At 41.0% G+C, this 27168-nt stretch overlaps 1 protein-coding gene across 3 annotated transcripts in view; it reads left to right on the top strand.

Moving 5' to 3' along the window:
- The window catches only part of UNC79 (unc-79 homolog, NALCN channel complex subunit), a 366916-nt gene extending 342826 nt beyond the window's left edge, over positions 1-24090 (top strand). For 2 of the 3 annotated variants that reach the window (XM_010384517.2, XM_030930113.1), the window contains 7 exons: positions 2737-2826; positions 4837-5012; positions 6290-6476; positions 7918-8115; positions 10514-10591; positions 20831-20872; positions 22918-24090. In XM_010384517.2, the coding sequence (XP_010382819.1) occupies positions 2737-2826; positions 4837-5012; positions 6290-6476; positions 7918-8115; positions 10514-10591; positions 20831-20872; positions 22918-23118 (972 nt within the window). In that variant the 3' untranslated portion in view covers positions 23119-24090. The remainder of the gene's footprint in view (positions 1-2736; positions 2827-4836; positions 5013-6289; positions 6477-7917; positions 8116-10513; positions 10592-20830; positions 20873-22917) is intronic. The other variant, XM_030930114.1, reaches the window with a different exon arrangement.
- Positions 24091-27168: the final 3078 nt, after the last annotated feature.

Here is a 27168-nt window from a genome sequence, read left to right on the forward strand (position 1 = left end):
TGTTTGTTTGCTTTTGTTTGTTTGTCATTAGCAATAAGAGCACTTTACATAAGATCTACCCTCTTAGGAAATTTCTAAGTATGTAATACAGTATTTCTAGCTCTAGGGACTCTGCTCCCCAGTAAATCTCTAGGACTTACTCATCTTGCATAATTGAAGCCTTGGACCTTTTGACTAATACCTCCCCATTTTTCCCTCCCCAGCAGATCCTCCTCAATAATTAGACTTATTGAGGGTAAAATGAAACAAGTATTCTTCTAAGTTACTATTGGTAGTAAAACCAACCTTGCTGGAGGGCAGTTTGACAATCTTCTTTTAGGAATATGTCTGAGAAAATAAATATGCACATGTTTTATATCAAGTATGTTTATTAAAGCATCACTTAAAAGAGCAGAAATATGGAAACAAAGCAAATGTCTAACATCATCAGGGTATTGTTTAAATAAAATAAGGTGCATCCATAAGATAGACGATTATGTGCCTACTAAATCGAAGTTTCAAATAATATTTAATTAATTGGAAAATGCTTATGATGTATTTAATTAAAAAGCAAGTTAGAAAAATGTTATCTCAATCTTATAAACATTATATGTATGTGTGTATGTTATATACGTTAAAAAACTTTTAAAAACTTGGAAGGAAATATTAACAGTAGTTTTCCCAGAGGTGGAGGACAGGAATTAAGATTATGGTGATTTCAATTTTAATTTTAATGATCTGTATTTTCCAAATTTCCTATATTAAACATGTGTTGCTTTTATAATCTAAGAAATATAACTTTAAAATCAAATATTAGTTTTGAGGAAGAATTAGCTATGATTTGCTTCAATTCATGAGTTTGAGTTTTGAATATTTTCAACTTTTTAATCATTAGTTTTCCTATGAAATAAATATAGATCTTCTGAAACAAATGGAGCTTGACTTATTTTGTTTTGTTTCTTAAATAACACACCTGAGGTTATTCTTAAGCTTTGCAAAGTAGAGAAAAGGGAGGAGGGCTTGAAAATTATATGTTTTGTTTCATAAGTATATATGGCTCACTAAGAGTCTCCTGACCATGCAGTGAATTTTAAGTCTTTTATTAGATGCAGTTGGCTGTCTCTAGAACAAAAGTGACTTGGTGTTAGTAAATTCTTTGCTCTCATTTTTTGAGATTCAAACTTAAAAGACAAATACTGAATAATGCTCCTAGTAATTATTTTCAGTGACATTTGCCTAGTTGAAATGGTATAAAATATTGCCTATGAAAGAAACAAATCCCTTTCAAGAAATTCAAGAACAGAGTCTCCAGTCCTATTTGCATGACATGTGAAAGGTCAGAGAAAATGGAATAAATCAGGGGGAAATCCTTTCTTGCACGAAAGGATTAATATTCCAAAAGCAGGAACACAATAACCTTTTATAATTCCTTCACTTGATTTAAATTAAAAGAAGAAAACTTTGGAACGTATGAAATGCTTGGAAAACACTCTGACAGACTGCCAATGACCTTATTTTGCTGTCTGTTATCCTGTCAGAAGAACTGACAAGCGTAACATTCTAGAAGAGAGAGAAGGTGATATAGTTCAGTACCGCGCAGATTTACATGAATATGGGAAAATGAGAGCCACTGGGTGAGCTAGTTAAGTCTATAATGTTCCAGATTTTCCTAAAGAAAGCTGAGAAAGGCCTTTAGCATAGTATTCATCTGGCTTCAAAGCCTGCCTCGTTTGATCCACATGATACCCGGCCTGATGTGTGGCTTCTCTCATATGGCTTTGATATAGCAGCCTGCTTGTTCATTTTCCTTTGCTGTGCTTATAATCCTAAATTCACTGCATTCTCAGGGAGAGCAGGCCGATGCCATTTAACGACCTAAAACACAAACTTGCTTTCTTTTCCTTCCAAGCTTTTCAAACACACGTCGAGCATGTGGGGAAGATGACCATTTTGTTTCTTTCTTTTATTTATCCCCTAGCAAGAACTTGACAGTAATACATGCATCTATTTAATAGTGTACCTACTGTGTGTAAGTAATTAATTGGAAAATGCTTATGATGTATTTAATTAAAAAGCAAGTTAGAAAAATGTTATCTCAATCTTATAAACATTATATGTATGTGTGTATGTTATATACGTTAAAAAACTTTTAAAAACTTGGAAGGAAATATTAACAGTAGTTTTCCCAGAGGTGGAGGACAGGAATTAAGATTATGGTGAATTTGCAAGTGACTTGACTAGTATGAGAATTTTTGACTCTTTCAGCAAACACAATGCTTGTTTGTGTACTTTTTTGACAGAAAATAGATTCAAGATTCTGGTGGTAGAACTTGGTGGCATGTATTTTATGTGTAACTAAGACTTCCCTAGAATGAGAATGTGTTGCTGTGTTTTGGGATGAATGATGTCCTAAAGACTCTGATACTAATGGCATGACATAGGCTGAATCTTTGCATACAAAGCAGTTTACAAACAAGCACACACACAGAAAATCAGTCCAATCACCCAGTGGATAAAAACATTTAGCCCCATCTCTCATAGGCCTCTCCTGTTTCTTTGTTCTCCGCCACAAACTTTCTATCAATTTTTGTCCAAATGCTGAGCAGACAGTCAGAGACTACGCTGAGAGTAATGGAGTGAGTCAGAAATCCAGAAAGTGAAACAACTCCTTAGTAAACAACGTGAAACCAGAGTGAGGCAATCGTTGCAGTCAGGGCAAAAATGAAGCTGTGACCCAGCTGTGTCCTTGTGTTTCAGTGTGGGACTGCAGCGATGGAGTGTGTGAGGCAGTACATCAATGAAGTGCTGGATTTCATGGCAGACATGCACACGCTGACCAAACTGAAGGTGAGATGACCACCACCTGCTCATCCTTCAGGTTCACAAAACAGAGATGCTTTGGGAGAATTAAGTAGACCATAGGGAACTTATTGCTACCTGGGGAGGCAGCTGTGGCACTGTTGAATAGCCCTTGCCTTGGGGGATCAAAGAGCCAGGGTCCAGCTTTGCAAAGAGGAAAAGAGGAAGGGAAAGGACATTCATATGGCATCAGCCACATGCATAGCTTTACTTTTGCCATATATTCACTTCTCACAATACCTCTGTTAAGATACTATCCCCATTTTACAAATTGAGAAACTGAGGCTTGGGATGGTGTAGTACTTGCTCAAGTAACACTACTAAGTGGTAAAGTCAAGGTTGAACCTAAGATTCTTGTGACTCTCAATTCATTCTCTTTTTACCACATAGCATCGTTTAATTACCTTGAGCATCAGTTTCCTCTTTTGAAGAACAAATCCAATAATCCCTACCTTGCCCGACTGTTACGGGGGTTTAATAAAAAATAATGTATGTGAAGAGACTTTCATAAACTGTAGCACATTATGCAAGCATATACTATGTATTATTTTTTGCTGCATCGAAGCTATTTTCTTAAAGAAAATCCTTGATGAAAGGGGATAGAACAAAATTTAATTTGCATATGGACACAATCCCAGTGAAGTTGTTGAGATGATTGAGTTTTTGCAGGATGGAATGAATTGCTGATGCACGTCCACTTTCCTGCTATGATTCAACTAGGAAGCTAAAAGATGAATAGTTTGAGAGATCTGAGCAAGGCCCTAGGCAGAGTGCAGAAGAGAATCCAAACATGGTCCAAGGAGCAGCCAAATTGCAATCTGGCGCTAGATGATTCCTTTTTGATAATTGGGAGCTAGTAATCCCAGAAGTTCATCAGCAAAAATACAGTCCCTTAATCACGGACCTGTTCCCTGGATCTGCTCAGATGATCACAGTGGTTTTTGGTATAGTGATAGGTTTGCAAATCCCAGGCAGAAAGTAGAATCAAAATGTAAACTGAGCATCTCTCACGATATGTAAACCCAGTCATTTCTTAATAAGCTCCCCTATCGTTTGCTCCTGTGCTGGTTACTGCTTGCTGAATCTGATTGCCCACACTTAAATGACTTTGATGTACAAAGAAGAGGCAACAATTGTTACCTAAACGTGTTTAGGTTGTTTTGCAGATGCTTTCAAAAAATAATAAGTAGGAAGCAGGGTCATCAAAAGGTTGGGAATACAGTCATAATCTAACCCTCTGATTTTACCTATTGGGAAACATATCAGAAGGATCAAGTGGCAAGTGGATTATCTAAGGCCATGGGACTAGTTAGGACAGACCTGGGTCTAGAACCTAGGTCTCAACACCTAGTTCAGTGCTCTTCCCACTGAGCTCACACTGAGCAAAGAAATTTTTCTAAATTAATTCAACAAATATGTATGAGCACCTATAATATCATGGCACTGTTCTAGGCACTGGGGATGCTGTGATGAGCAAAAGCGGACACAACAGCTGCTCTCATTTAATGTATAGTCTGGTAGAGGAGGCCAAATTTAATGAACATTTCACACAAACTACAGTAAAAATGTATCTCTCACAATTGCTATGAAAAAGAGGTAGAAAGCAGCATGGAACTGGCCAGGGAGGTCAGGGAATGCTTCCCGGAGGAAGTGACACTTGAGCCAAAATCTGAACAATTAGGTGAAGAGAGGTGGGAATGGCATTCCAGAAAAAGGGAATAGCAGCGGGAGAGAACACAGAGAGCCAACACAGCTGGAGCTGCAGGCTGAAGGGGTAAATTCTCAGTAGCTGGATCTTTCTGACTTTGTAGGCCACAGTAGGGAACTTTCCCTCCTTTCATCCTAAGAACAATGGGAAGGCTCTGAAGAAGTTTAAGCAGGTTATGTGCTCAGAGTGGCCATAAGAGGGGTGGAAATGACAACCTGATCTTTTCAAAGAATGGCCTGGAATGAATCCAGGTGTCTGCCAGAGTTACAAAATACCATTTGGTTTTGTAGAGCCACATGAAGACATGTTCTCAGCCTCTGCATGAAGATACCTTTGGGGGACATCTCAAAGTGGGGCTGGCCCAGATTGCAGCCATGGACATCTCACGGGGCAACCACAGAGATAATAAAGCTGTGATCCGCTACCTGCCTTGGCTTTATCATCCCCCCTCTGCAATGCAGCAAGGGTAAGACCCTTACTATTCCAGGAATGAGGGTAAAGAAGGCAGGAAACACCCCTGAGTTTCCTTGGGCTCAGCTAGAGTTAATGAGTACACTGAAGATTTATGATAGTGGAATATACTTGGTTAAGAAGATGGAAATTGGATCCTATCTCCATACATGCTTGCTGACCCAGAGTGCTCTGTGACATGCTGCCAAAAAACAAACCTGTCTTCCCACAAAACCAATTGTCCTAATGAAGAATGAAAATTTTGAGCTTAGAATTACCACTTTAATGCTTGATTTCAACTAGTTAAGTAAATTAATAAGTACGTATCAATATATTTGCCTTCAAGCAGCTTAGATTGTAGCTGGAACAAAAACTATAGCAGGGATGAAATTGGTGCAAGGTTAGGTTGTACAAGCCCCTGACCCTGCCTTTCAGGGAGGCTAAAGAAGAGAGAGGCGTGTATGGGTTTGTTGACTTGGGAACTCAGGGTAGGTTTGAGCCCGCCCTTTTGCGTGGTCAGCCTTCTGTCCAGAGGAAAAGTGTAGAGTGGGAATCAGAAGGGTGGGAGGAGAAGATCACAGGGGAGCAGGAAAATGGGCAGCTGTGTTATATCTCCTCATCTCCTTCCTCCCCTCTACGGGGGATGCCAGAGAAGAAATTTTGTTTTTTGTTTTTTTTTTTTTTTGAGACGGAATCTTGCTCTGTTGCCCAGGCTGGAGTGTAGTGGCGCGATCTCAGCTAACTGCAACCTCCGCTCGTGGGTTTAAGTGATTCTCCTGCCTCAGCCCCCCCAGTAGCTGTAATTACAGGCACGCACCACCATGCCTGGTTAATTTTTGTATTTTTAGTAGAGACGGGGTTTTGCCATGTTGGTCAGGCTGGTCTCAAACTCCTGACCTAAGGGGATCCACCCGCCTCAGCCTCCCAAAGTGCTGGGATTATAGGTATGAGCCACCGTGTCCGGCCCACCACAGAATAAATTTCTACAGCAGGAGTGGAAAGAGTTTAGAAAGGGAAGCTAGTCAGAGAGGCAGCCAGGCTTGTGGAAGAATGCTGTGTAATCCTGTGTCACCAAAGGCTGTTCTTTTCTCAAGAAGCTGAGATCCAGGATTAGAGTGGAAAACAAGAAAAACAGATACATCATTTTGTTGACACTCAGTTGCCTTGGCATTTTGTTTTATGTGATTGCCTGCAAGACCACACTTTCTATCCCTTCCTCCAATAAGCATTTGTTATGCACCCAATGAAACAGAAAACATAAAATCATCTTTAACACTCCTTCTTTTCTAACAGACCTAAAGAATTCATCGAGTGTGTCTCCCACATCCGACTGTTGTCCTGGCTTCTGCTGGGTTCCCTCACTCACAATGCAGTGTGCCCAAATGCCTCCTCTCCCTGCCTGCCCATTCCTCTGGATGCAGGCTCCCACATTGCAGACCATCTTATTGTTATCCTGATTGGATTTCCAGAGCAATCAAAGGTAAGTGATTTCTGCAAGATTAAGACCGTATGCATCGCAATTGCTAATGGAAACCTTATCAGCCAATTATGTTTCTTCTGAGAAGAAAATGCATCTTATCACTTGCCCTCCTGTGGATGTTAGAAACACAACTTTGTGCTAATGTCTTATTTAAAGTTGTTTAGATTCCCAGACTGTCTTTCCCCCTGCCCCCAAATTGTTTTTAGACTTACTTTTATGAAGATAAATCATGGAGGCAAGCAAGAGTTGGCTTCCCAGGCATTTCTGTCTCAAAATAATGAAGAGAAATAAAAGGCTAGAAATATAATCAAAATTCTGTGATCGGCTTTTAAAACCAGAGACAAAATGGAGAAAAATTTATTCTCTATCTAATTCTTCATGTACTGTCTTTTCAACTGAAATCTGTAGAGATACAGGAAAATACAAAATGAAAACAAGAAGGCCAGTTGGAAACTCAGCAAAACACACATTGGCATGACCTATGCAGGGGAACTGTGTAAATTGCAGAGACAGATGATGTGCTAAAGGGAAGAAAGTAAACCCAAGGCAGGCACCAGTCATGAACCTGTCCAGGCAAACCAGACACATTGGTACTAATCAGCTCGGAGGAGCCAGGGGACCTTCACAGAGCTTCGGCAAGTTCTGGGAGGTCACAGTGGCCTTGGGGACAGCTCGGGTTTGGGACAGGGCAAGCTGATGATGTGATAAAATGGCACACCCATCCCAATGATCCAAATGATGTTCGCAAAAGGAATTAGGCAGTCAATTCCTAATATTTCAACTGAGATCTGGGTTTGGTTCCTAATTATAGTACTTGTGATTTTATGAGCTTGACAAGTATGTAACCTCTCTGATATTCAGATTTTCACCTGTGAAATAGACGAGGGGATGGTTGGAGAGTGACAGAGGTGATCTAGGAAAAGCCTTCGGCGCAGTCTCTGGCGTGTTGTAGGTGCTCTCTCGGCACGTGCTTTTTGCTAAGAGGAGGAACTCTGCTGCTGCTGCTATGATTAAGAACTTCTGGGCAGGGTGTTCACGTATATCACCTCCTTTACTCCCATGCTTTGAAGAGGCTACTCTTATTCCCATTTTACAGATGAGGAAACGTCCTAACATGGCAGAATGATTGTTCTCCCTAATCTAGTTTTGGGATGGGAATGTCAGTTTCGTTAAAGGGCAAGGGGGTGGGTAGATTTCTTCAGCAAATTAAGGTGCCTTCTCTTCAAAAATGTGCTTTGTTCTCTGAGCACACTCCCACTGGTGGAGAAGAGAGCAGAGCAGATTGTTTTAAGGTGATGAATCATGACTTTGTAACTCTGAGATAATGCCTTTGTGCTTTGACTGTGCTCCCTGACAAGACCGAAGCCATGCGGGGAGGGCTCCGTGGAGGGTCACAGCCTGCTGAGATGCAATGCACCGATGCCGTCTTCTTCCTTTTCAGACCTCCGTGCTGCACATGTGCTCCCTCTTCCACGCGTTCATCTTTGCTCAGCTCTGGACAGTATATTGCGAGCAAAGTGCTGTCGCTACAAATCTCCAAAATCAGAATGAATTCAGCTTCACGGCGATGCTGACAGCACTAGAATTTTGGAGTAGGGTGACACCCAGCATCCTTCAGCTAATGGCCCATAACAAAGTGGTGAGTTCACAGACAGGTTTCCCTTCTGAGATGAAATCTCAAAGTGTCCACACCACTCCTAATCCTCACACTCCCTGTTTTCACAGATCTCAGTTGTAAGGTTATATAAATGGATCAGGGATTTGTTACCTTATAAACTGGATGTTCTACTTGCATAAGCATTTTGATTAAAAATAAGCATTTTGATTAAAAACAAAATAAACAATAGTTCAAGAGATCTATTATACACCATGGTGACTACAGTTAATAACAATATATTCTATACTTGAAAATTGCTATGAAGAGATTTCAAATGTTCTCACCACAAAAAATAAGTATGTAGGGCAATGCACATGTTAAATAGCTTGATTTAGCCATTCCACAATGTATATGTATCTCAAAAGTTTTATATTGATATATAAATATTAAAAAGCAAACAAGTACAGTTATTAATATTAGAAACAATTTTTATTTTTTCTGCCTAACATCAAATGTATGTTGTATGAAATTTCTACATTGAAGGGTTGTTTGATGCTATAATGTCAGAGGGTTAGGAATGAGATTCATATTATTTGAGGATTTCAAAGCAATTTGGAAAAACTTGAGCCAATTAGGTCATCTATTTGTGGTGGTTTAAGAGTAGACTGACTACAGGTGTTCATTCCACTCCGGGCTCAAAGCCTGAAAGGAGCCTCACCTTTTCTAGTTGCCTTGTAAGGACCTCTGCTCCCAATCTTCAAATCCAGTACTGTTGAATGGAGACGGCTCACCAAGAGAGGGGCTGTTCCAGAGCTCATTGGAAAATGTCTGGGGTATGGCTAGCCTAAGCCCACTTCATTGAACCAGTGTGGAGTATTCATCCTGGAGTCAAGGTTGGAGGATATATGGAAGGAATTTACAAGGGAGTCCTTTGGTTCTGACTGCGTATTGGAGGAGGACTCTCAGCTGGGAAAGCTGCAACCAGTGTCTTGATTATGGGGACATCATCAGTAGAGTTCTTGTTTGTTAGGAGCAGGGGACCTGGAGGGACACCATAATGATGATTCCAGTGTGCCCTGAAACCCAACACTACACTGCCCACAAAAGGCATTCAGGAAATGTTTTTTTAATTGATTGAAGAATAGCCTAAGAAGTATTTTCTTTTGGTTCTTAATTAGGAAGGGGATTGTATATTTCCTTTAGTGAAGCACTTTGTTCTTTAGAGATGCAAATGATACAGTCATTCTATGTGTAGAGAGATGTCTTAGTTCAAGTTAAAGGAAGTTTATGTGAAAATTGTAGCATTTGAATAGTTCTGACTGTTATGGAAAATAATTACATTTATTGGATCACAGATTCTAGGACTAATGAAGAATTTGGAGATCAAACATTCTATTCTGTTATTTCACAGACAACAAAACTGAGGCCTTAAACTTAAGCTAGAGATTAAAAATGTTCCTTCTATCATTAGTTTTTTTGATACCAAGAAATACCTCTCCTCCAAATCACTCTCCATATTTAAATGTTACAAATGAATTTGTTGTACATGAATTTTATGCAAATGATATTACAAAAGAATGTGAATTAAATTCATTCTGAAAATTTTGTTAAACCATATATAAGCCAGTCTGGTAAAAATCTCCCTGGAATATTTAAAATCCAGCTGTAGGGATTTCTGATGAGGGATTTCGCCTCAACTGTCTTTGAACTATCGTAAGCATGACTACCTTGTCCCACGGAGAATAAAGCCTCGGAAGCAGATCTGCAGTAAATTAAACAGTTACTGCCGATGAAGACACTGTGTAGAAAGGATCAAGATTGAGAAAGGATCAAGATATTACTGGGAAACATTGATGTGAAAATTACCCTATTCTAATATAAATCCCCTTACCTTGCAAAAGATATCCAGAAAACCAAGGAAAATAGTCTGTGATTGTCTGACTTTGTATCTGGTGCTTTCTCCAAGACACATTAGTATAGTTTCAAATAATATTATTTTAAATCATTACGTGGTGTATAAAAGTAATTCAAGCATTTGTTATCTCCTCTCCCTGGGTGCCCTCCTCTCAAACAGACTAGCGTGATACACAACTCTTACATCCAAAGAGTTCCATAGTTAGAAATGAAGGAAACAGAAGCCATTTATCCCCTGGTGTGAGTCAGTGCAGTGCAGATTAGTGAGATTAATGCCTGAATTCCATTGGCAGCCCTGAGTTGAATGAGGGAGGCGTGACAATTATCAAGCCTCTGGAGCTTTTTAAAAATCTTTTTCTGGTTGGAAGTTTCAGAGGTGAATGAACACCATTGCCAGTGGTCTCCTATGGTCATTACACAGAAAGACCTCGTGGGCACAGGACGTCGGTCTTCTGTGGCTGCAAACTAGTTTGCAAGGTTTCCATATCACTGGGAATGGAATTAACTTTGATGTTTGTTGTTTCAGATGGTAGAAATGGTGTGTCTCCATGTGATTAGTTTAATGGAGGCATTGCAGGAATGCAATTCGACCATTTTTGTCAAGGTAGGAAAACCTTATGATTCTTACAGACCATTTCTTACTGCTAAAAACAAATGTGGATTTATGTTGAAGGTACTTTCTGAAGAGAATTAGTTTTAACATTCAGAGTTGGGGCTGGAGAATTCAGGCTCCTATAACAACACTTTACCAACTGGATATTGCATGAATTTTGCTCTTGGTCTACCACTGTGACCAACTTCAGCTGGGTTAAATACATCAGACTAGGCCAGGCATGGTGGCTCATGCCCATAGTCCCAGCATTTTGGGAGGCTGAGGCAGGAGGATTGCTTGAGCCTAGAAGTTTGAGACCAGCCTGGGCAATATGGTGAGACCTTGTCTCTACCAAAAAAAAAAAAAAGTAACACAAGTGCTAAAAGTATTACTGGGGAACATTGATGTGAAAATTACCCTATTCTAATATAAATCACCTTACCTTGCAAAAGATATCCAGAAAACCAAGGAAAATAGTCTGTAATTGTCTGGCATGGTATCTGGTGTTTTCTCTAAGACAAATTAATTTAGTTTCCAATAATATTATTTTAAATCATTATATGGTGTATAAAAGTAATTCAAGCATTTGTCATCTACCCTCCCTCGGTACCCTCCTCTCATCAGAAACAGACTAGTGTGATACAAAAATGGAAGAGTAGAGAACTTGGTTTCCTATTCCGTTTATCTTTCTGTCTCCCCTCTTTTTCCTTTCCTTCCTATCGTTCCACCTCTTTGTCTCTCTGATCCTTCTTCCTCTCCTTGTATCTCTTCTTGTATTTCTTTATCTTTCACCTCTGTATTCTATTATGTTGGCTACCGTCACCACCCACCATCATCACCCACTAGTGGGCATCAACTTGGAACCTTATAACTTGCTGTTTCATTCGTTGGTTAACTCCACTCTTCAACAAAGAACATTTGTCACATTCACTCACACTATGCTGAAGAAAATCAGACCATTTCCAGGGAAAACTTGACTGTTACCAGAACAGAACAAGATCTTTGGTTCAAATGGGTTAGATATATGATATCTAGCTTGATAATAGCAAAAGTCAACACTGTTGGAGTGCAGTGGCGCAATAATATACTTATGGCAAATGGTACATATTTAAGATGTTCTGTTTGATAAGTCTTGACTTACATTATGCCATGCACTATGATCAAGACAACGAACATATCCATCACCTCCAAAAGTTTTTTCAAGCCAGGTGTGGTGGCTTATGCTTGTCATCCCCACATGTTGGGAGGCTGAGGTGGGCAGATCACTTGAGGTCAGGAGTTCAAGACCAGCCTGGCCAACATAGTGAAACACCATCTCTACTAAAAATACCAACATCAGCCAGGCATGGTGGCACACACCTGTAATCCCAGCTATGTGGGAGGCTGAGTCAGGAGAATTGCTTGAATCCGGGAGGTGGAGGTTGCAGTGAGCCTAGATTTTGCCACTGCACTCCAGCCTGGGCAACAGGAAGAGACTTTGTCTCAAAAAAAAAAAAAAAAAAAAAAACAAACCCGAAATTTTTTCGTACCCCTTTATAATCCTTCAGTTAGGTTACTCATCTCCCTGTCCCCAGACAACTACTGACCTGCTTTCTGTCACTATAGATCAGTTTGCACTTTCTAGAATTTTCTTTAAGTGGATTCATATAGTATATACATTTTTTTGCCTTCTTTCACTTGTAATAATTATATTGAGATTAATCCATGTTATTGCATGTATCAGTGAACCATAATTTTTATTTCAGAGTAGTAGTCCATTGTACGAATATACCACATTTTGCTTATTCATTTGTCAGTTGACATCTAGGGAGTTTCCAGTTTGGGGCTTTCACAAATAAATCTGCTATGAAGATTCGTGAAGATGTCTTTGTGTACATATATGCTTTCATGTATGTTGGGCAAATACCTAGGAGTAGAATGTCTGGGCCATGTGACAGGTGTATATTTACCTTTAACAAAATTGTTTTCCAAACCATTTTCCAAAGCTGTTGTGCCCTGTTACATCCAGTATATGAACAGTATATGAGCATTCCCAGTTCCTCCACATCTTTTTCAACACTTGGCATAGTCAATCTTTAATATTAATTATTCTAAGAGTTGTGTACTGGTATTTTGTTGTGGTTTTAAATAGCATTCTCCTGTTTGCTAATGACATTAGCATCTTTTCATGTACTTATTTGCTGTCCATATGTCTGCTTGGTGAAGTATCTGTTAAAATTATTTGCCCATTTTTTATTGGATTGGGTTTTTTCCTGAATACTGAAATTTGAGATACAAGTCCTTTATCAGGTATGTGATTTGCAAAGATTTTTCTCTGTGGTTTGTCTTTGGAATTCTTAATTTTGATGAAGTATCATTTACCAATTTTTTTCTTTTATGAATCACGATTTTGATGTTGTATTTTAAAAAATCTTTGCCTAGCCCAAAAATAATAAAACGTTTTATTTGTGTTTTATTCTAAGCTTTATCTATGTTTTCACTTGGGTGTTAGTTTAAGTCTGTGATCTATTTTGAGTTAACTCTTGTATATGGTGTGAGGTATGGCTTGAGGTACCTTTTATGTATATGGATAGTTAGTTAATCCAGCATCATTGTTAAAAATACTATACTTTCTCCATCAAATTGCCTTTGCATTTTTGTCAAAAATCAAATAACTATACAATTCTAATTCTGGCTTCTTGATTCTGTCCCATTGATCTCTATTTTTTATTTTTTATTTTTTATTTTTTTTCCTGAGACAGAGTCTCACTCTGTCACCCAGGCTGGAGTGTAGTGGCGCAATATTGGCTCACTGCAACCTCCACCTCCCAGGTCCAAGTGATTCTCCTGCCTCAGCCTCCTGAATAGCTGGGATTACAGACACCCGCCACCATGCCCGGCTAATTTTTGTATTTTTAATAGAGATGGTGTGTCACCATGTTGGCCAGGCTGGTCTCGAACTCCTGACCTCAGGTGATCTGCCGACCCTGGCCCCCCAAAGTGCTGAGATTACAGACATGAGCCACCATGCCCAGCCAGATCTCTATTTTTATAACACACTGTCTGCATTACTACAGCTTTATAATATTCCTTGAAATCAGGTAGTGTCAGCCTTCTAAATTCATTTGTCTTTTTCAAAGTTGTTTGGCTATTCTAGGTCCTTTGCAGTTCAAGATAAATTTTAAAATTGGTTTGTCAATTTCTACAAAAAGATTGTTAGGGGCTGGACACAGTGGCTCATGCCTATAATCTCAGTGCTTTGGAAGGCCAAGGAGGGAGAATTGCTTGGGACCAGGAGTTCAAGACAAGCCTGGACAGCCTGGCAGCATATTGAGACCCTGTCTCTACCCTGCAAAAAAAAAATTTTTTTAATTAGCTGGATATGGCAGCACATGCCTATAGTTCTAGCTATTTGGGAGGCTGGGGTGGAGCATAATGATTTGAGACTTTTCTTTTCTAATATAAGTGATTAGTGCTATAAATTTTCTTCTAAGCACTGGTTTAGCTACATCCTACAATTTGGCATGTTGTGTTCTTATTTTTATTCAATTCAAAATACTTTCTAATTTCTCTTTTGCTTTCTTTCTGGCATTGATTATTTAGAACCATATTGTTTTACTTCCAAATATTTAAAAATTTCCAGAGAATTTTCTGTTATGGATTTGTAATTCTAATGTATCAGAGAATATACTTTATATAATTTGATTCATTTTAAATTATTGAGACTTGCTTTATGGCCCAGAATATTGTGTATCTTAGTAAATGCTCTGTATGCACTAGAAAAGAATGTATCTTCTGCTGTTGTTGCTTGGAGTTTCCTAAGTAAGTTAGTTCAAACTTGTTGATTGTATTGCTCAAGTCTTCTGTGTCCTTCTTGTTATGTCTGTTAACTTATTCTATCAATTATTGAGAAAGGGTCATTGAAATATCTCTCAATGTGGATTTATTTTTACTTAATGTATTATGAAGCTCTGTGATTAGGCTTATAAATGTTTAGGATTGCTATATTTTCCTAATGAATTGAAATTATAAAATATCTCTCTTCATCTTTGGTAATATTTTTAGTTTAGTTTAGTGTTTTTTTGTTTTTTTTGTTTTTTTTTTTGTGAGATGTAGTCTCGCTTTATCGCCCAGGCTGGAGTGCAGTGGTGCAATCTTGGCTCGCCACAACCTACGCCTCCCAGGTTCAAGCAATTCTCGTGCTTTAGTCTCCTGAGTAGCTGGGACCACAGGCACCTGTCGCCATGCCCAGCTAATTTTTGTATTTTTAGTAGAGACGGGGTTTCACCATGTTGGCCAGGCTGCTCTTGAACTCCTGACCTCAAGGGATCTGCCCACCTCGGCCTCCCAAAGTGCTGGGATGACAGACATGAGCCACCGTGCCCAGGCTGAAAAAACTTGGAGGTGATGGATATGTTCAATATCTTGATTGTGGTGCATGGCATAATGTAAGTCAAGACTTATCAAACTGGGCGTTTTAAATATGTACCATTTACCATATGTGCATTATTGTACCACTGCACTTGAACAGTGTTGACTTTTGCTATATCAAATTAATAAATATTACCCATCTTTCTTTGGTAATATTTATTAATAAAACAGTCCAGCTTTCTTTTGACTAATGGTAGGATGGTACATATTTTTTTCATCCTTTTACTTTTATCCTATCTATGTCTTTGTGTTTAAACTGCATTTCTTATAAGCAGCATAAAGTTGAATGTTGCTTTAAAAAAAATCCCATCTGACAGTCTCTTCCTTTTGATTGAGATTTTTAGATCATTTTCATTTAATGTGTTTCGTGATATTGTTGGGTTTAAATCTATTATCTTACTGCTTGTTTTCTATATTTCACATCTGTTCTTTGTCTCCTATCCTCTCTTTTGTGCCTTCTTTTGGATTAAGGTTTTTATGATTAAATTTTGGATATAATTTCCTTTTTTTTTTGTATAATTAAGATAAACTGAGATGGCAACTAAGATAATTAACTTAAGAACTTTCTTCTTTTCAAACATCAGCATTCAGTGCTCTAAATTTCCTTTCAATACTGTTTTAGCTGCTTTCCCCCAGATTTTGATAGATTCTCATTTCCATTCAGATCAAACTGTTAATTTCCAGTTTGGCTTCTTTTTTGACCCATAGTTATTTGGAAGTGTGTTTTTAAATTATCTTATTAGCTATATGTCTTTGTTGTTGTGTTAGTGGTTGATTTAGAGTTTATACTATATATTTTTAACTAATCACAGTATGCCTTCAAGGAATATTATACCATCTCATGTATTGTACAGGAACTGTACAATAACATACCTCCATTTCCCACCTCCTGACTTTGTGCTATTATTGTCATACATTTTACTTCTATATATTTTATAAAGCAAATCATACATTAATATTTTTGCTTTAAACAGTTGATTATCTCTTAAGGAGATTTTAAACAAGTTTTATATTCATTTATATTTGCTATTATTGCCATATTTATATTTGCCATTTTAGTGTTCTTCACTTCATACCATAGATCTAAACATTCATCTTTCATCTTTCATCTTTCCTTCTGCCCAAAGGATTTTCTGTAAAGTCTTCTGTGCAGGTCAACTGGTGATTAATTGTTTTAGGTTTTGTATGTCTCAGAAGCTTTATTTTGCTTTCATTTTTGAAATAAAATTTCACTGGGTATTGAATTCTAGATGGACAGTTTCAGAGTTTTTTTTTTTTCTAATACTTTAAAGATATTGCTCCTCTGTTGTCTTTCTGCTTATATTGTTTCCAACAAGAAATCTGTCATTTTTTTTTTTTTTTTTTGTCTGTATGTGATATGTCTTTTTTTCCTCTGGCTGCTTTGAAGATTTTGTCTTTGCCACTATGTTTAAGCAATTTGATGATGCTATGCCTTGGTAGAGTTTTCTTCATATTTCTGGTGCTTGGGTTTGGTGAGCTTCTTGGATCTTTGAATTTATAGTTTTCATTAGATTTGGAAAAGTGTCAACCATTGTTGCTTCAAATATTTTGTTCAGTGCCTCTACTCAACATGTTCAATCTTTCTTCTACCTTCTTGACCATATTGAATATAGTTATCATAACTGTTTTAATGTCCTTGTCTACTAGTTCTGTTATCTGTGTCATTTTTGTTTTATTTTCTGTTGACAGATTTTTCTCCTCATTCATGTATCGTGATTTTTGTTGTTGTTTCTTAGCATGCCTGGTAATTTTTTGTTGTATTATTGACATTGTGAATTTGACTTTCTTGGGTGATGGGTATTTTTGTATTCATATAAAAATTCTTAAGCTCTATTCTGTGACATAGTTACATACCTTACAAATATTTTTGTCCTTCAGAAGCTAACGTTTAAGCTTTGTTAGGTGTTGATCAGAGCAGCAATTTTTGTAGGGCACATAGTTCTTCACCGCTGCTGCTGTGTACCACTATACTCATCAGTACTCTCATGATGTTCTATGAGTTACAAGATTTTTCCACTCTGACTAATAGGAACACAAAATATTCTTGGCCCTATGTAATCACCAGGGGATTTTTTCCTTCTAATATTTTCGGGTTGTTTTTTCTCCAGTGTTGGATAATTTTTATAACTTGCATGTACTGACCAACACTCAGACACTCAGCTGAAGACTCAGGGGATCCCCTTGCAGATCTTTGGAGTTGTCTCTCTCTCTGTAGATCTCTCCTGTCCAGTACTCTACCTTGCAAACTATAGTCACTCTGATCTCTCAGGGCTCTTGGCTACATCCCCTCACTCAGGAAGGCTACCAGGCTTCACCTGCATTCCTGCTCCTAGTGCTACTGCCTGAAAACTCACTCTAGGCAGTGAGCTGGAATACCTGCAGGGCTCACCTGGTTTGTTTACTTTCCCTCAGTGATCTCTGTCCTGCATTTCTTGATGCTTAATACCTGAAAAACATTGTTTTTTATAGTTTGTCTGGATTTTTAGTTGTTCCAGGCAGGAGGGTAAATCTGGTCTTTGTTACTCCATCTTGGCTGAAAGAGAAAGTTTCATCACCAATTTTAATTTTGAGGGCTGGAATAAGCAGGATTGAAATGAGTACAGTCCAACCAGGCAGGAAGTCTTCCATTTGTTCTGTAGCATGAACCAAGATAAGAGGAAGGGCATCACTTTTATTTTTGTGAAAACCTATTTTTTAAATGTCCTTCAGTTTTCCGGATATTGTTTCTGAAGCGGGGGGCGGGGGGAACCCAACCAACTTTACTCCATTATAACATTGCAGAGCCCAAAATAAATTACATCTAATTCTTACTGACAGACTTGTAGTAGCCACTAGCAAAAGAGAATGAAAATGAAAGTTATTCAGTAAGTCAAATTCACATTCCTGAAATAGGATGATGGCTGGGTTATACAATGTCATCAATAATGATGACCTTTAACTGGATGCCTTTAGTCACGTGATTTGCAAATCACAAACCTGAAGGTCCCTTGCAGGTGTATTTTAGAACCACATGGTCATAGATTACATCAATGGGGAAATAATAAAATCCCTTTTAGACCAACATCACTGTTCCTCTTGCTTGCTTCGCACGGACCCTTAACCCCAGTGGCAGCACTGGGAAAGGTATCCACCCAGGGACAGGGTACTCAGTACTCCCTGACCCTACTCTTTCCAAGTCCCTCACGATTCTTAACAGGAGGTTAGTTTGGGTATTTCCCAAATATCAAGAGGCGTATGGGCCCACTTCCATATGAAATAGTCAAAGGTCAACAGAGTCTGTAACATCAGGACCCTCCAGGGCTTGCTTTTTGCTGTGCAGAAATTATAGCGGGAGACAGTTAGACTAGATAAATATTTTTTTTTCCATTCAGAATGCCTCGAGGAGCCAGTCCTGGTAAGGGTGAGAGGGCACAGCTTTATCTGGTACCAACCTTTGTAATCCCACAGTTTTGTTATGAGGGTTGGGGGACGGGGGAGGCATGGAGAGGGTGGCATTTTCTGATATTTTCAGCTTTAGTCTCATTACATTTTCTGATACACACCATACTCCATTTCTAAACACAGTATTCATGTTAGAGACCAAGTATTAGCTAGCTGCAACAGAAACACTATGTTTAGGAATGTTTAGGAGTAAATGACAGTAGAAGTCAAATCAGCGAATTGTATACACCAACAGAATGTTAAAAGTCAACAGCCAGATTTAGCCCTGGGAACAAAACAGGGAGAGAAATGCAGCTTATCGCTTCACCAAGTTCATTTTAAAGAAAATGTGATGAATTCAATGAAACCAGCAGCTTATGGCTACGACTAACTTTGAACTCCGAGGTCAGTTACATACTGTACCCCATCCCAAAAAGCTCTCTTTCTTCTTTTGTTTTTTTCATTACATCACTATCCCCCAGTTTGCCCAGGTTAGAAACCTCTACCTCTTCTTTGACCTTTTCGTCACTTGAAAGAGCAAAGAGCAGACTCATCCTCAGATCCTCAAGATTTGTCTCTGCAGGCGGAATCCTTCCCCATCCCCAGAAACTGTCCCTGGTCTTCTCTGGACCATTGAGGCAACCTCCACAATGGTGATTGCCTCCATTCCCTGCCTCCTTCTTCACCCTAATCTGCAGGCTGCTGCCACAGTGATCTTTCTGGAGCACTGTCCTGCTCATGGTGAATAGAGCATTCCCTCTTCAGAAGCTGTAATGCATTTGGAATAAAATTCAGATCCCCTAATTTGGCATTTAGGGCCATCTGGTGGGCTAAGGGTGTGAAGGCCTGGCCTGTGCTTTTCTAAACTTGTTTTTCATGGCCCTTTTCTAAGAGCCTCACATGTCAGCGTCACGTGACTGTCTCCCGTCCCCGACTCTCTGCACACTCCCACCAATGAGCTTTGCCCATGCCTTCTCTCTGCTTCCTGGAATGCCCTTGTACTGGCTTCCCAGGACTACCAAGGTGTTATAGTCTGGGTGGTTCAACCAACAGAAATGTATTCCCTGGAAGTTCTGGAGACCAGAAGACTGAGATCAAGGTGTCGGCAAGGTTGGTTTCTTTTAAGGGATTGGAGAGACAATTTGTTCCAGATCTCTCTCCTAGCTTCTGGTGGTTTGCTGGGTCTTTGGGGTTCCTTGGCTTGTAGGTCCCCGTCTTCATCTTCACACAGCATGCTTTCTGTGTGTTTCTGTGTATGTGTCTGAACTCCCCTTTGTATAAGGACACCAGTCATATTGGATTAGGGGCTTACCCTACTCCAGTATGACCTCATCTTAACTAATTTACATATTCAACAATCCCATTTCCAAATAAGGTCACATTCTGATGCAGTGCAGATTAGGACCTCAGTATAGATTTTAGTGGGACACAATTCAATCCATGACAACACTACTCCTTTATTTGAGTGGAGAGTTGGAAGGTGTATGGCTGGAAATGATATGATGCATATTGGTGTATTAAGATCTGAGAAGTACTGAAATAAAGAAACTAACATTTCCAAGCCTATTGGATTGGGATCCCCCTCCACCATTTAAAAGTTCTCCAAATTAGAGTTCCATGGAACACGCTTTGAGAAATGCCATATTCTGTCTCCTATTTCTGGATGTACAAGGCCATGAATATTTACTTAGATTCTAAAGGACTGAAACATGGCGGAGGGACCAAAGCAGAGAGAAGGAGCAGCTTCTGGAAGTCCTCAGGCCAGGGCACCCTGCGTCCTCCTCCCAGAAAGGACCACATCAGAGGGGTTGAGGGTCCGTCAGAGAAGCAGCAGAGGGTCGGGGCTCCCCAGCAGGGACTTGCTGCTTGGCTGTGTGTGCTCCCACACTCTGCAGACACCCAGCTCCGTCTCGCTGTATTCCACCTTCCAGATCGCAGCCAGGCATCTCGGAGTGGTCTTTCTCGCTCACTGAAGTGTTCCAACACTGACCAGAGATATTTTCTTAATGACTACAGGCAAATAGAGTCACCATTCCACTCAGACACTCAGTTCTAAAGATCCTGTGGAGGAAATTCTATTTCAAGAAAGTGAGGATTTAATTAAATAAATACACATTTAATTTCCTGTGCTTGGTAGCTTTCGAGAGACAATCAGTCATTTACTCTAAAGTGTGTATCTCAGGCACTCATGGGGTGCTTATTAACCTCCAAATGCCACTGGCTCAGCAGGGTTTGGCCTCAGAAAGACATTTTGCTGATAACGGGTAGCTCTGCAGCAGGGCCCACATCCATGCGCGATGTGAAAGGGATTCAGTGTGGCCTATTTTCCCTTGCAATAAGTGAAGCTTTGTGGGAGAATAGAGAACACTAATAATGAAGCTTTTGTCTTTCTCCATACAGCTGATACCTATGTGGTTGCCAATGATTCAGTCAAATATCAAGGTAAGTCACCCCCTGGGCTGATTGGAAGCTTGGTTTCCTGCAGAGAATGCATAACATTCCTAGGGATTGTTGATGCTCCATTTACTATGGAGAAGGATGAATTCAACCTGTTCCTGGCCTTAGAGGGCTGATAATGCAGGAGACCTGTGGGCCAGGTAAGGGCTCTGCAGGCAGGGGGTGGCAGCAGGAGCCATTGTCCTACTGCTTGAGGTTGGTGAGCATGCAGGTGGAGGGGAGCATCCCAGGGTCTGAGCGAGCCTCAATCCACTGATGAGAGTACAGGCCAAGGCTGGGTGCAATGGCTTCCGTCTGTAATCCCAGCACTTTGAGAGGCCAAGGTGGGAGGATTGCTTGAGGCCAGGAGTTGGAGACCAGCCTGGGCAACATAGTGAGACCCCCATCTCTACCAAAGAATAAAAATTTAACTGGGTATGGTGGCATGCACCTGTGCTTCTAGTTACTTAGGAGGCTGAGGTGGGAGGATCACTTGGAAGCCCCGGAGTTCGAGGCTGCAGTGAGCTATGATCCTGCCACTGCACTCTAGCTTAAGCAACAGAGTGAGACCCTGTCTTTATTTTAAAAAAAGAAATCAAAGAAATGTAAATTGGAAACAAAAAAATAAACTGTCATTATTTGCAGATAACAAGATCATGTATATATAGACAGAGCAAGACCCTGTCTCTCAAAAAAAAAAAAAAAAAAAAGAATAGAATACTCATCCCTTGGAGGATACCCAGACACATTCAGTGATATGTCCTGGTTGCTAAAATTGATTTTCTATCATGGAAAGAATTCTGTTATGAAAGGATAACATTGAATAAATGATAGGATTGAGCTACAAGGAACCTACTGCCTCATTTTATATATGAAGAAATTTAGGACCGAAAGTAAGAGTGACTTGGTCAGGACCCCACAGCCTGGAAGAGGAGATTCTGACCAAATATATTTCCCAGCCCCAGGCTTCTCCTTGAGTGGCACTTTGTCATCGTAGGGGCAAACATACTCTATGACTAGCAAACAAAGTTACTGGGCTTGACTTAAGATGACAAAGCCTGCCGCCTGCTCCATCCAAACCGGGTCCTGTCTGCTGCACTAAGAGTGTTGCGGGGACGGGAGGAAAAGCTGGAAAGTTTTTTGTGGCTTTCTTCTCTGAGTTGAGGAGGCATGCTAGTGGAAGGAAAGCGGTATGAACTCAGGGTGCCCAGACACCATAAGAGAAAAATGCGGCTGTCAACAAGGACCACAGCCTTTGAGTCCTGATTATGGCCTTGGTGCTATTTGTGGCAGCCATCGGGGGCATGGACTCTGCTGAAAACTGCCTCTTGGTACTAGTTTTTTTCTGTGAAAAGAGTTTCTTGCACTCTCAGCTTGAAGCATTTTAAATTGCCTCCCTTACCCCTTTCCCGGCTTTATGGCAATCTGTGGTGATTTTACATTGCCCAGATGGCCAGGAGGAGGCCGACAGAACTCCCTAAGAAGCTTGGAGAAAGAAGAGAAGCTATCATCCTAGCTTCTTCATGTGCCAAGTTCTGTTCTGAGCACTCTTTTAACCCATCTGTCCAACACAAACCCCCTGAGTAAGTGTCACTCTCCCCGCTTTTCCCATGAGAAAACCCAAACACAGACCAATAAATCTTGTTCCCAAAGTCGCCTATAGAGGAACCAGGCTTTGAACACGGGGAGCCTGGCAGCAGAACCCGGGCACTTCTCCACCACACCCAGGTCCCTGTCGTAAACAGTTCCCTGGGGCCAAGTTTATGTGTTAGCCCAGCACTGGTGTGGCAGCTTTCTGTTTTCATTGCAGTGAGTCCGTCAAGATGGGCATGTCATTATTCTGATGGGTTGGGCCAGGATGACTCTAGAAAACACGGTGCGATACCCTGCTCTGGGCACTGCCAGAGTTGAGAGTTTGCCTTCTTCAGGCCAGACAACCCTTGAGCCAAGCCTAAGTTCTGCCTGCAAGAAGCCGCCTGGGTTGATGCTCCCTGGGTTGCCCAGAAACACTAGAAAGAAATAAACTAAAACCTCTTGCCCTTTCTTGACAGCACTTATCTGCGGGACTCCAGCTTCGCCTCCAGGCTATTCAGAACCACGTGAACCACCACAGCCTAAGGACGCTGCCGGGCTCGGGCCAGAGCAGTGCTGGCCTGGCAGCCCTCCGCAAGTGGCTGCAGTGCACTCAGTTCAAAATGGCCCAGGTGGAGATCCAGTCCTCGGAAGCAGCCTCTCAATTTTATCCTCTATGAGTGGACTCCTCGGCGCTCAGTGTCAACACTCTGGTTTAGCAATAATGGGTTTAAAAACAAACAATTTGATCCAAGCAGGTTGGGGAACATATTGGTACTGTACATTCTCTTTCTAGTTTAGTAAAAGATGTGCAAAGGCCAGAGAGGGCCGAAAATGAAGCTTTCTTGCTACACATATTTCTGATGACTCCTTGGGCTATCTGATTAAGTGTTTCCTTACATTATTTTTTAAAAACCAAATCATTTTTCTTTAACTAACTTCTATTTTTTTTAAGAAAACAAAATAGACTGGTGGGTACTCACAGAAAAGTTGTATAAGTCCCCCTGTTGCTATTTTTGATGATAGAGAATAAATAGGGTTTTTGAAACCTTTGTAGTGTTTTTTCTTAAAATCCACTCTTGGCAATGCAATAAAAAAAACCGTCACCATAAGCCAGTGACACCTGACTGAAGCTTTTTGTCATTATCCTGGGAAAAGTGGCAGCTTGCAAGGAACATTACAAAGTGCACTTAGAAATTAGGTGGTTAAACTGTGCCAATTGTTTTTGTTGTTTTATAATATCATTTTCCAAAACTGTCCAGTAAGTTTTATTATTTTTAAAACTAGTTTTTCAACTCATTAGTTCTAGGCTGTACTCTCTTATAAGCTTTATGATAACCACTTTAGTTTTGTGAATAATAAATTTTATTCTTTTGTTAATACTTGTATACAATTTAATTGAAAACTGTAGCTTGCACACCGGACCAGGTGAGTCCCTCACTGGCACAGCGCCCTTCACCTGGAGTGATGTTTCATAAAACGGAATTTTAATAGTTTAAGAGCACCAAGATTACTCCGCACCTATACCTAGCTTTGGACTGTGCATTCCAAATGAAATTTCTCCTCTTTATCCCTGTAATGCACTGACTAACAGAAAACTTACTACACATTTAAGCTGTATATTGACATGCTATTAAATGCATTTTTTATTATCTTTGTGAGCCTGGGGTTTTTTAAAACCAGTTTATAGAGCTAGAGTTTAGTTCCTGACAACCATTCCTTCTAAAGTTCTACAGCTTCTAACTTCTCTTGAAACTGAATTGATGAAGAAGAAAAGGCTTTCTTTCAGGCCATTTGATGAGAGGAATACACAGTTTGTTTGAAGTCCACCTCTAGGAAGGACTCTGAAGGCAAAAGACCTTTTTTTAAAAAAATTTTTTAATGTTCGTTATTAAGAGGCTTCCTTTTTCTTCTGGGAGCTCTGAGATCTTAATGCTTCTCAGAGGAAAACAAGCCCTCAGATGTTTAACTGTTCATATGAGTTCTAGAAAGAGCGATCTTCAAATCTTCATCCTTATACAAATTGCAGGGGACCATTCAGGCTCCGTGTGGAGAGTACAGAAGTGACCATTCTTCGTATCTGCCTGACAGACTCTTCTGAAAGGCCTCTCCCTGGTCAGAACTCTTCTCTGGCACAGTCATGCTTGGCTGAGCTTCCGTGAACATTTTGTCTTATAGTCAAGTTGTGCATTTCTTTATCTCGCTTGTAAACGGTGATAGCTTTGAGCATATGCGCTATCTCTGTCTCCCCATGGTTGGCACACAGTACATGTTTAATTAATATCTATCCAATGAATGGATTCAGTTAAGTAAGAGGCCTTTCTTGAGCTCCCCACAGGCACCATGAGCTTTGCATGTGACAGTCTCTTTTTTTGCATTGGTTCCTGGAGGAGAAGGAGCTTCTGGCTGCTTCCCCTGTGAGGGTTTCTACTGACATCCTCATCTGGGCTCAGCTGCAGGCCTGGCTCTTGGCTAGTCCTGAGCCCACCCTGCCCCAGGCAGCCAGGATCTTGGTGGTCCCATCCTACCAGTAGACAAGGTCCAAAGTTACCCACATCTTCTCCCACTCCCTCTTCTTTGCCCGGCTCTTTGAATGGACTTCTGCCTGAACTTTTCTTTGTATTTGCATCTTCCCCAAGCTGCAGACGAACCCTTAACCTGGCACTCTTGATTGGGGCCCCCATTTAATGCTTCCGACTGTCTGGACCTGTTTCCTTGACCTAGAGTCTTGGTCACTCCCAGGCAAATCTCTCTCCTTGCTCTTGAGAACCAGGACCCTTTTCCCTGTCAAACTGACCCAAATGCTGTCCCTACTGGCGCCCTGCCACTTCACTGGCTGATGGAAACTAGTGAGCTTCCCCAGCCTATGCTGCACCCACCATTGTCAGTGTCCTCATCTTCTTCCGCAACCTTATGTCCACCCTCCAATGAGTCGGGCTCAGGCACTTCGAAGGAAAAAAGGGAGAGAGGGGACAAAAAGCTCCCAACAAGTTGGGCTCAGGCACTTAGAAGAAAAAAGGAAGAGAGGGGACTTATGGAAGTTTAGCAAGATTGGCACTAATAAGTAGGCGGAGAACCCATCCACCTAAGGCAGGAGTCAGTTCACAGGTCCGATAGAGCCCACAGCCTGTTTCTGCAAAGTTTTAGTAGAAACAGTCACACTCGCCATTTGCATATCGTGTAGGGCTGAGTTTGTGCTACAATGGTAGGCAGGGTTGCGACAGAGACTGTATGGCTCAGAACGCCTAAAATATTGACCATCTGGCCCTTTACAGAAAAAGTGTGCTGACCTCTGACCCATGTAAAGGCCCCTGAAAGGCACTGAGCTGGAGCCAGCCCTTCTGTGGATGTATTTTCCTTACCACCTCAGGGGCACTGGGATTTCCATATTAGTGTTTCCTCATCTGTCAAATGGGGGCCATGACACACATTCTACCTCAGAGGATTGTTGAGATGATGAAAGAATGCAAGAAAAGGGCTTAGGGCAACACCTAGCACATGGTAAGCACTTGTTAAAAGTTACTGATTATTCCTTTTATTCTTATGTTTAAGCCTGGAGAAGTAGAGCTACTTGCCCAAGGTCATGCAGCTAGTAAGGGGCAGAGCCAGGACTTGACCCAGGCTATCCGACCCCCAAGGACTGTGCTCCCAGCCGCTGCCCATATGAACTTCTGCCACAGCACACGTCATCCCCAGGTGACGGCCACAAATGCAGAACGGAGGGCAAGGGAGAGCTCAGCAACATTTACCTGATCCAGATTTGACCAGCACTAATTATTGGCATGGAGAACGGCCACAATACAGACTGGTTTCCTTTCCACATAGCACCTTACTGGTTTCAGTGTGTGAGCAGAACACACTGAGATTCCCAAGGGTGGAATCGGCCCAAATCTCCAAATGTGTAGATTCTGTTCCTAATGATTTTTCTTTTTTTTTTTTTTTTTTTTGAGACGGAGTCTCGCTCTGTCGCCCAGGCTGGAGTGCAGTGGCCGGATCTCAGCTCACTGCAAGCTCCGCCTCCCGGGTTTACGCCATTCTCCTGCCTCAGCCTCCCAAGTAGCTGGGACTACAGGCACCCGCCAACTCGCCCGGCTAGTTTTTTGTATTTTTTAGTAGAGACGGGGTTTCGCCGTGTTAGCCAGGATGGTCTCGATCTCCTGACCTCGCGATCCACCCATCTCGGCCTCCCAAAGTGCTGGGATTACAGGCTTGAGCCACCGCGCCCGGCCTCCTAATGATTTTTCACAATGGGCGTGCCTCTTATGAGTTGGGTGACCTTGGACAAGTTACTAAACCTCTCTGGACCTCTGTTTTTCCTTCGCTGTAAAATGGAGCTGTCTACCCATCTTCCTGGGGTGATGGAAAGCTCAAATGGGTGGAGAACTGTGATGGTACTTGGGAAACTGTGCTGGAATCTGTGGACCCCTGGGAAGACTGGCTGCCTCCTGAAGAGCACACAGAGGGACAGCTCACAGCTGCAGGCTCATTTGGTATTTTTCTTCAGGCAGTGCCTCAGGATTAAGACCTACCATACCCAGGAGAGCCCGAACATGGCAGTAGCCAAGAGCATCCAGTCTCCACTGTGTACCATCTCTTAGCAAGCATGTCATTCAGCCTGATACCAGGATGTTTCCAGGAAATCTCTTCCCGAAGAGTCTCATCAGAGGCCAAGTGGTTGCAGCAGATTCATTTCTGTTTCCAAGCGACAACAGGCCAAATAAGACTGGATT

Source organism: Rhinopithecus roxellana, chromosome 5 (genome assembly GCF_007565055.1).
Source record: "Rhinopithecus roxellana isolate Shanxi Qingling chromosome 5, ASM756505v1, whole genome shotgun sequence".
Classification (NCBI taxonomy): domain Eukaryota; kingdom Metazoa; phylum Chordata; class Mammalia; order Primates; family Cercopithecidae; genus Rhinopithecus; species Rhinopithecus roxellana.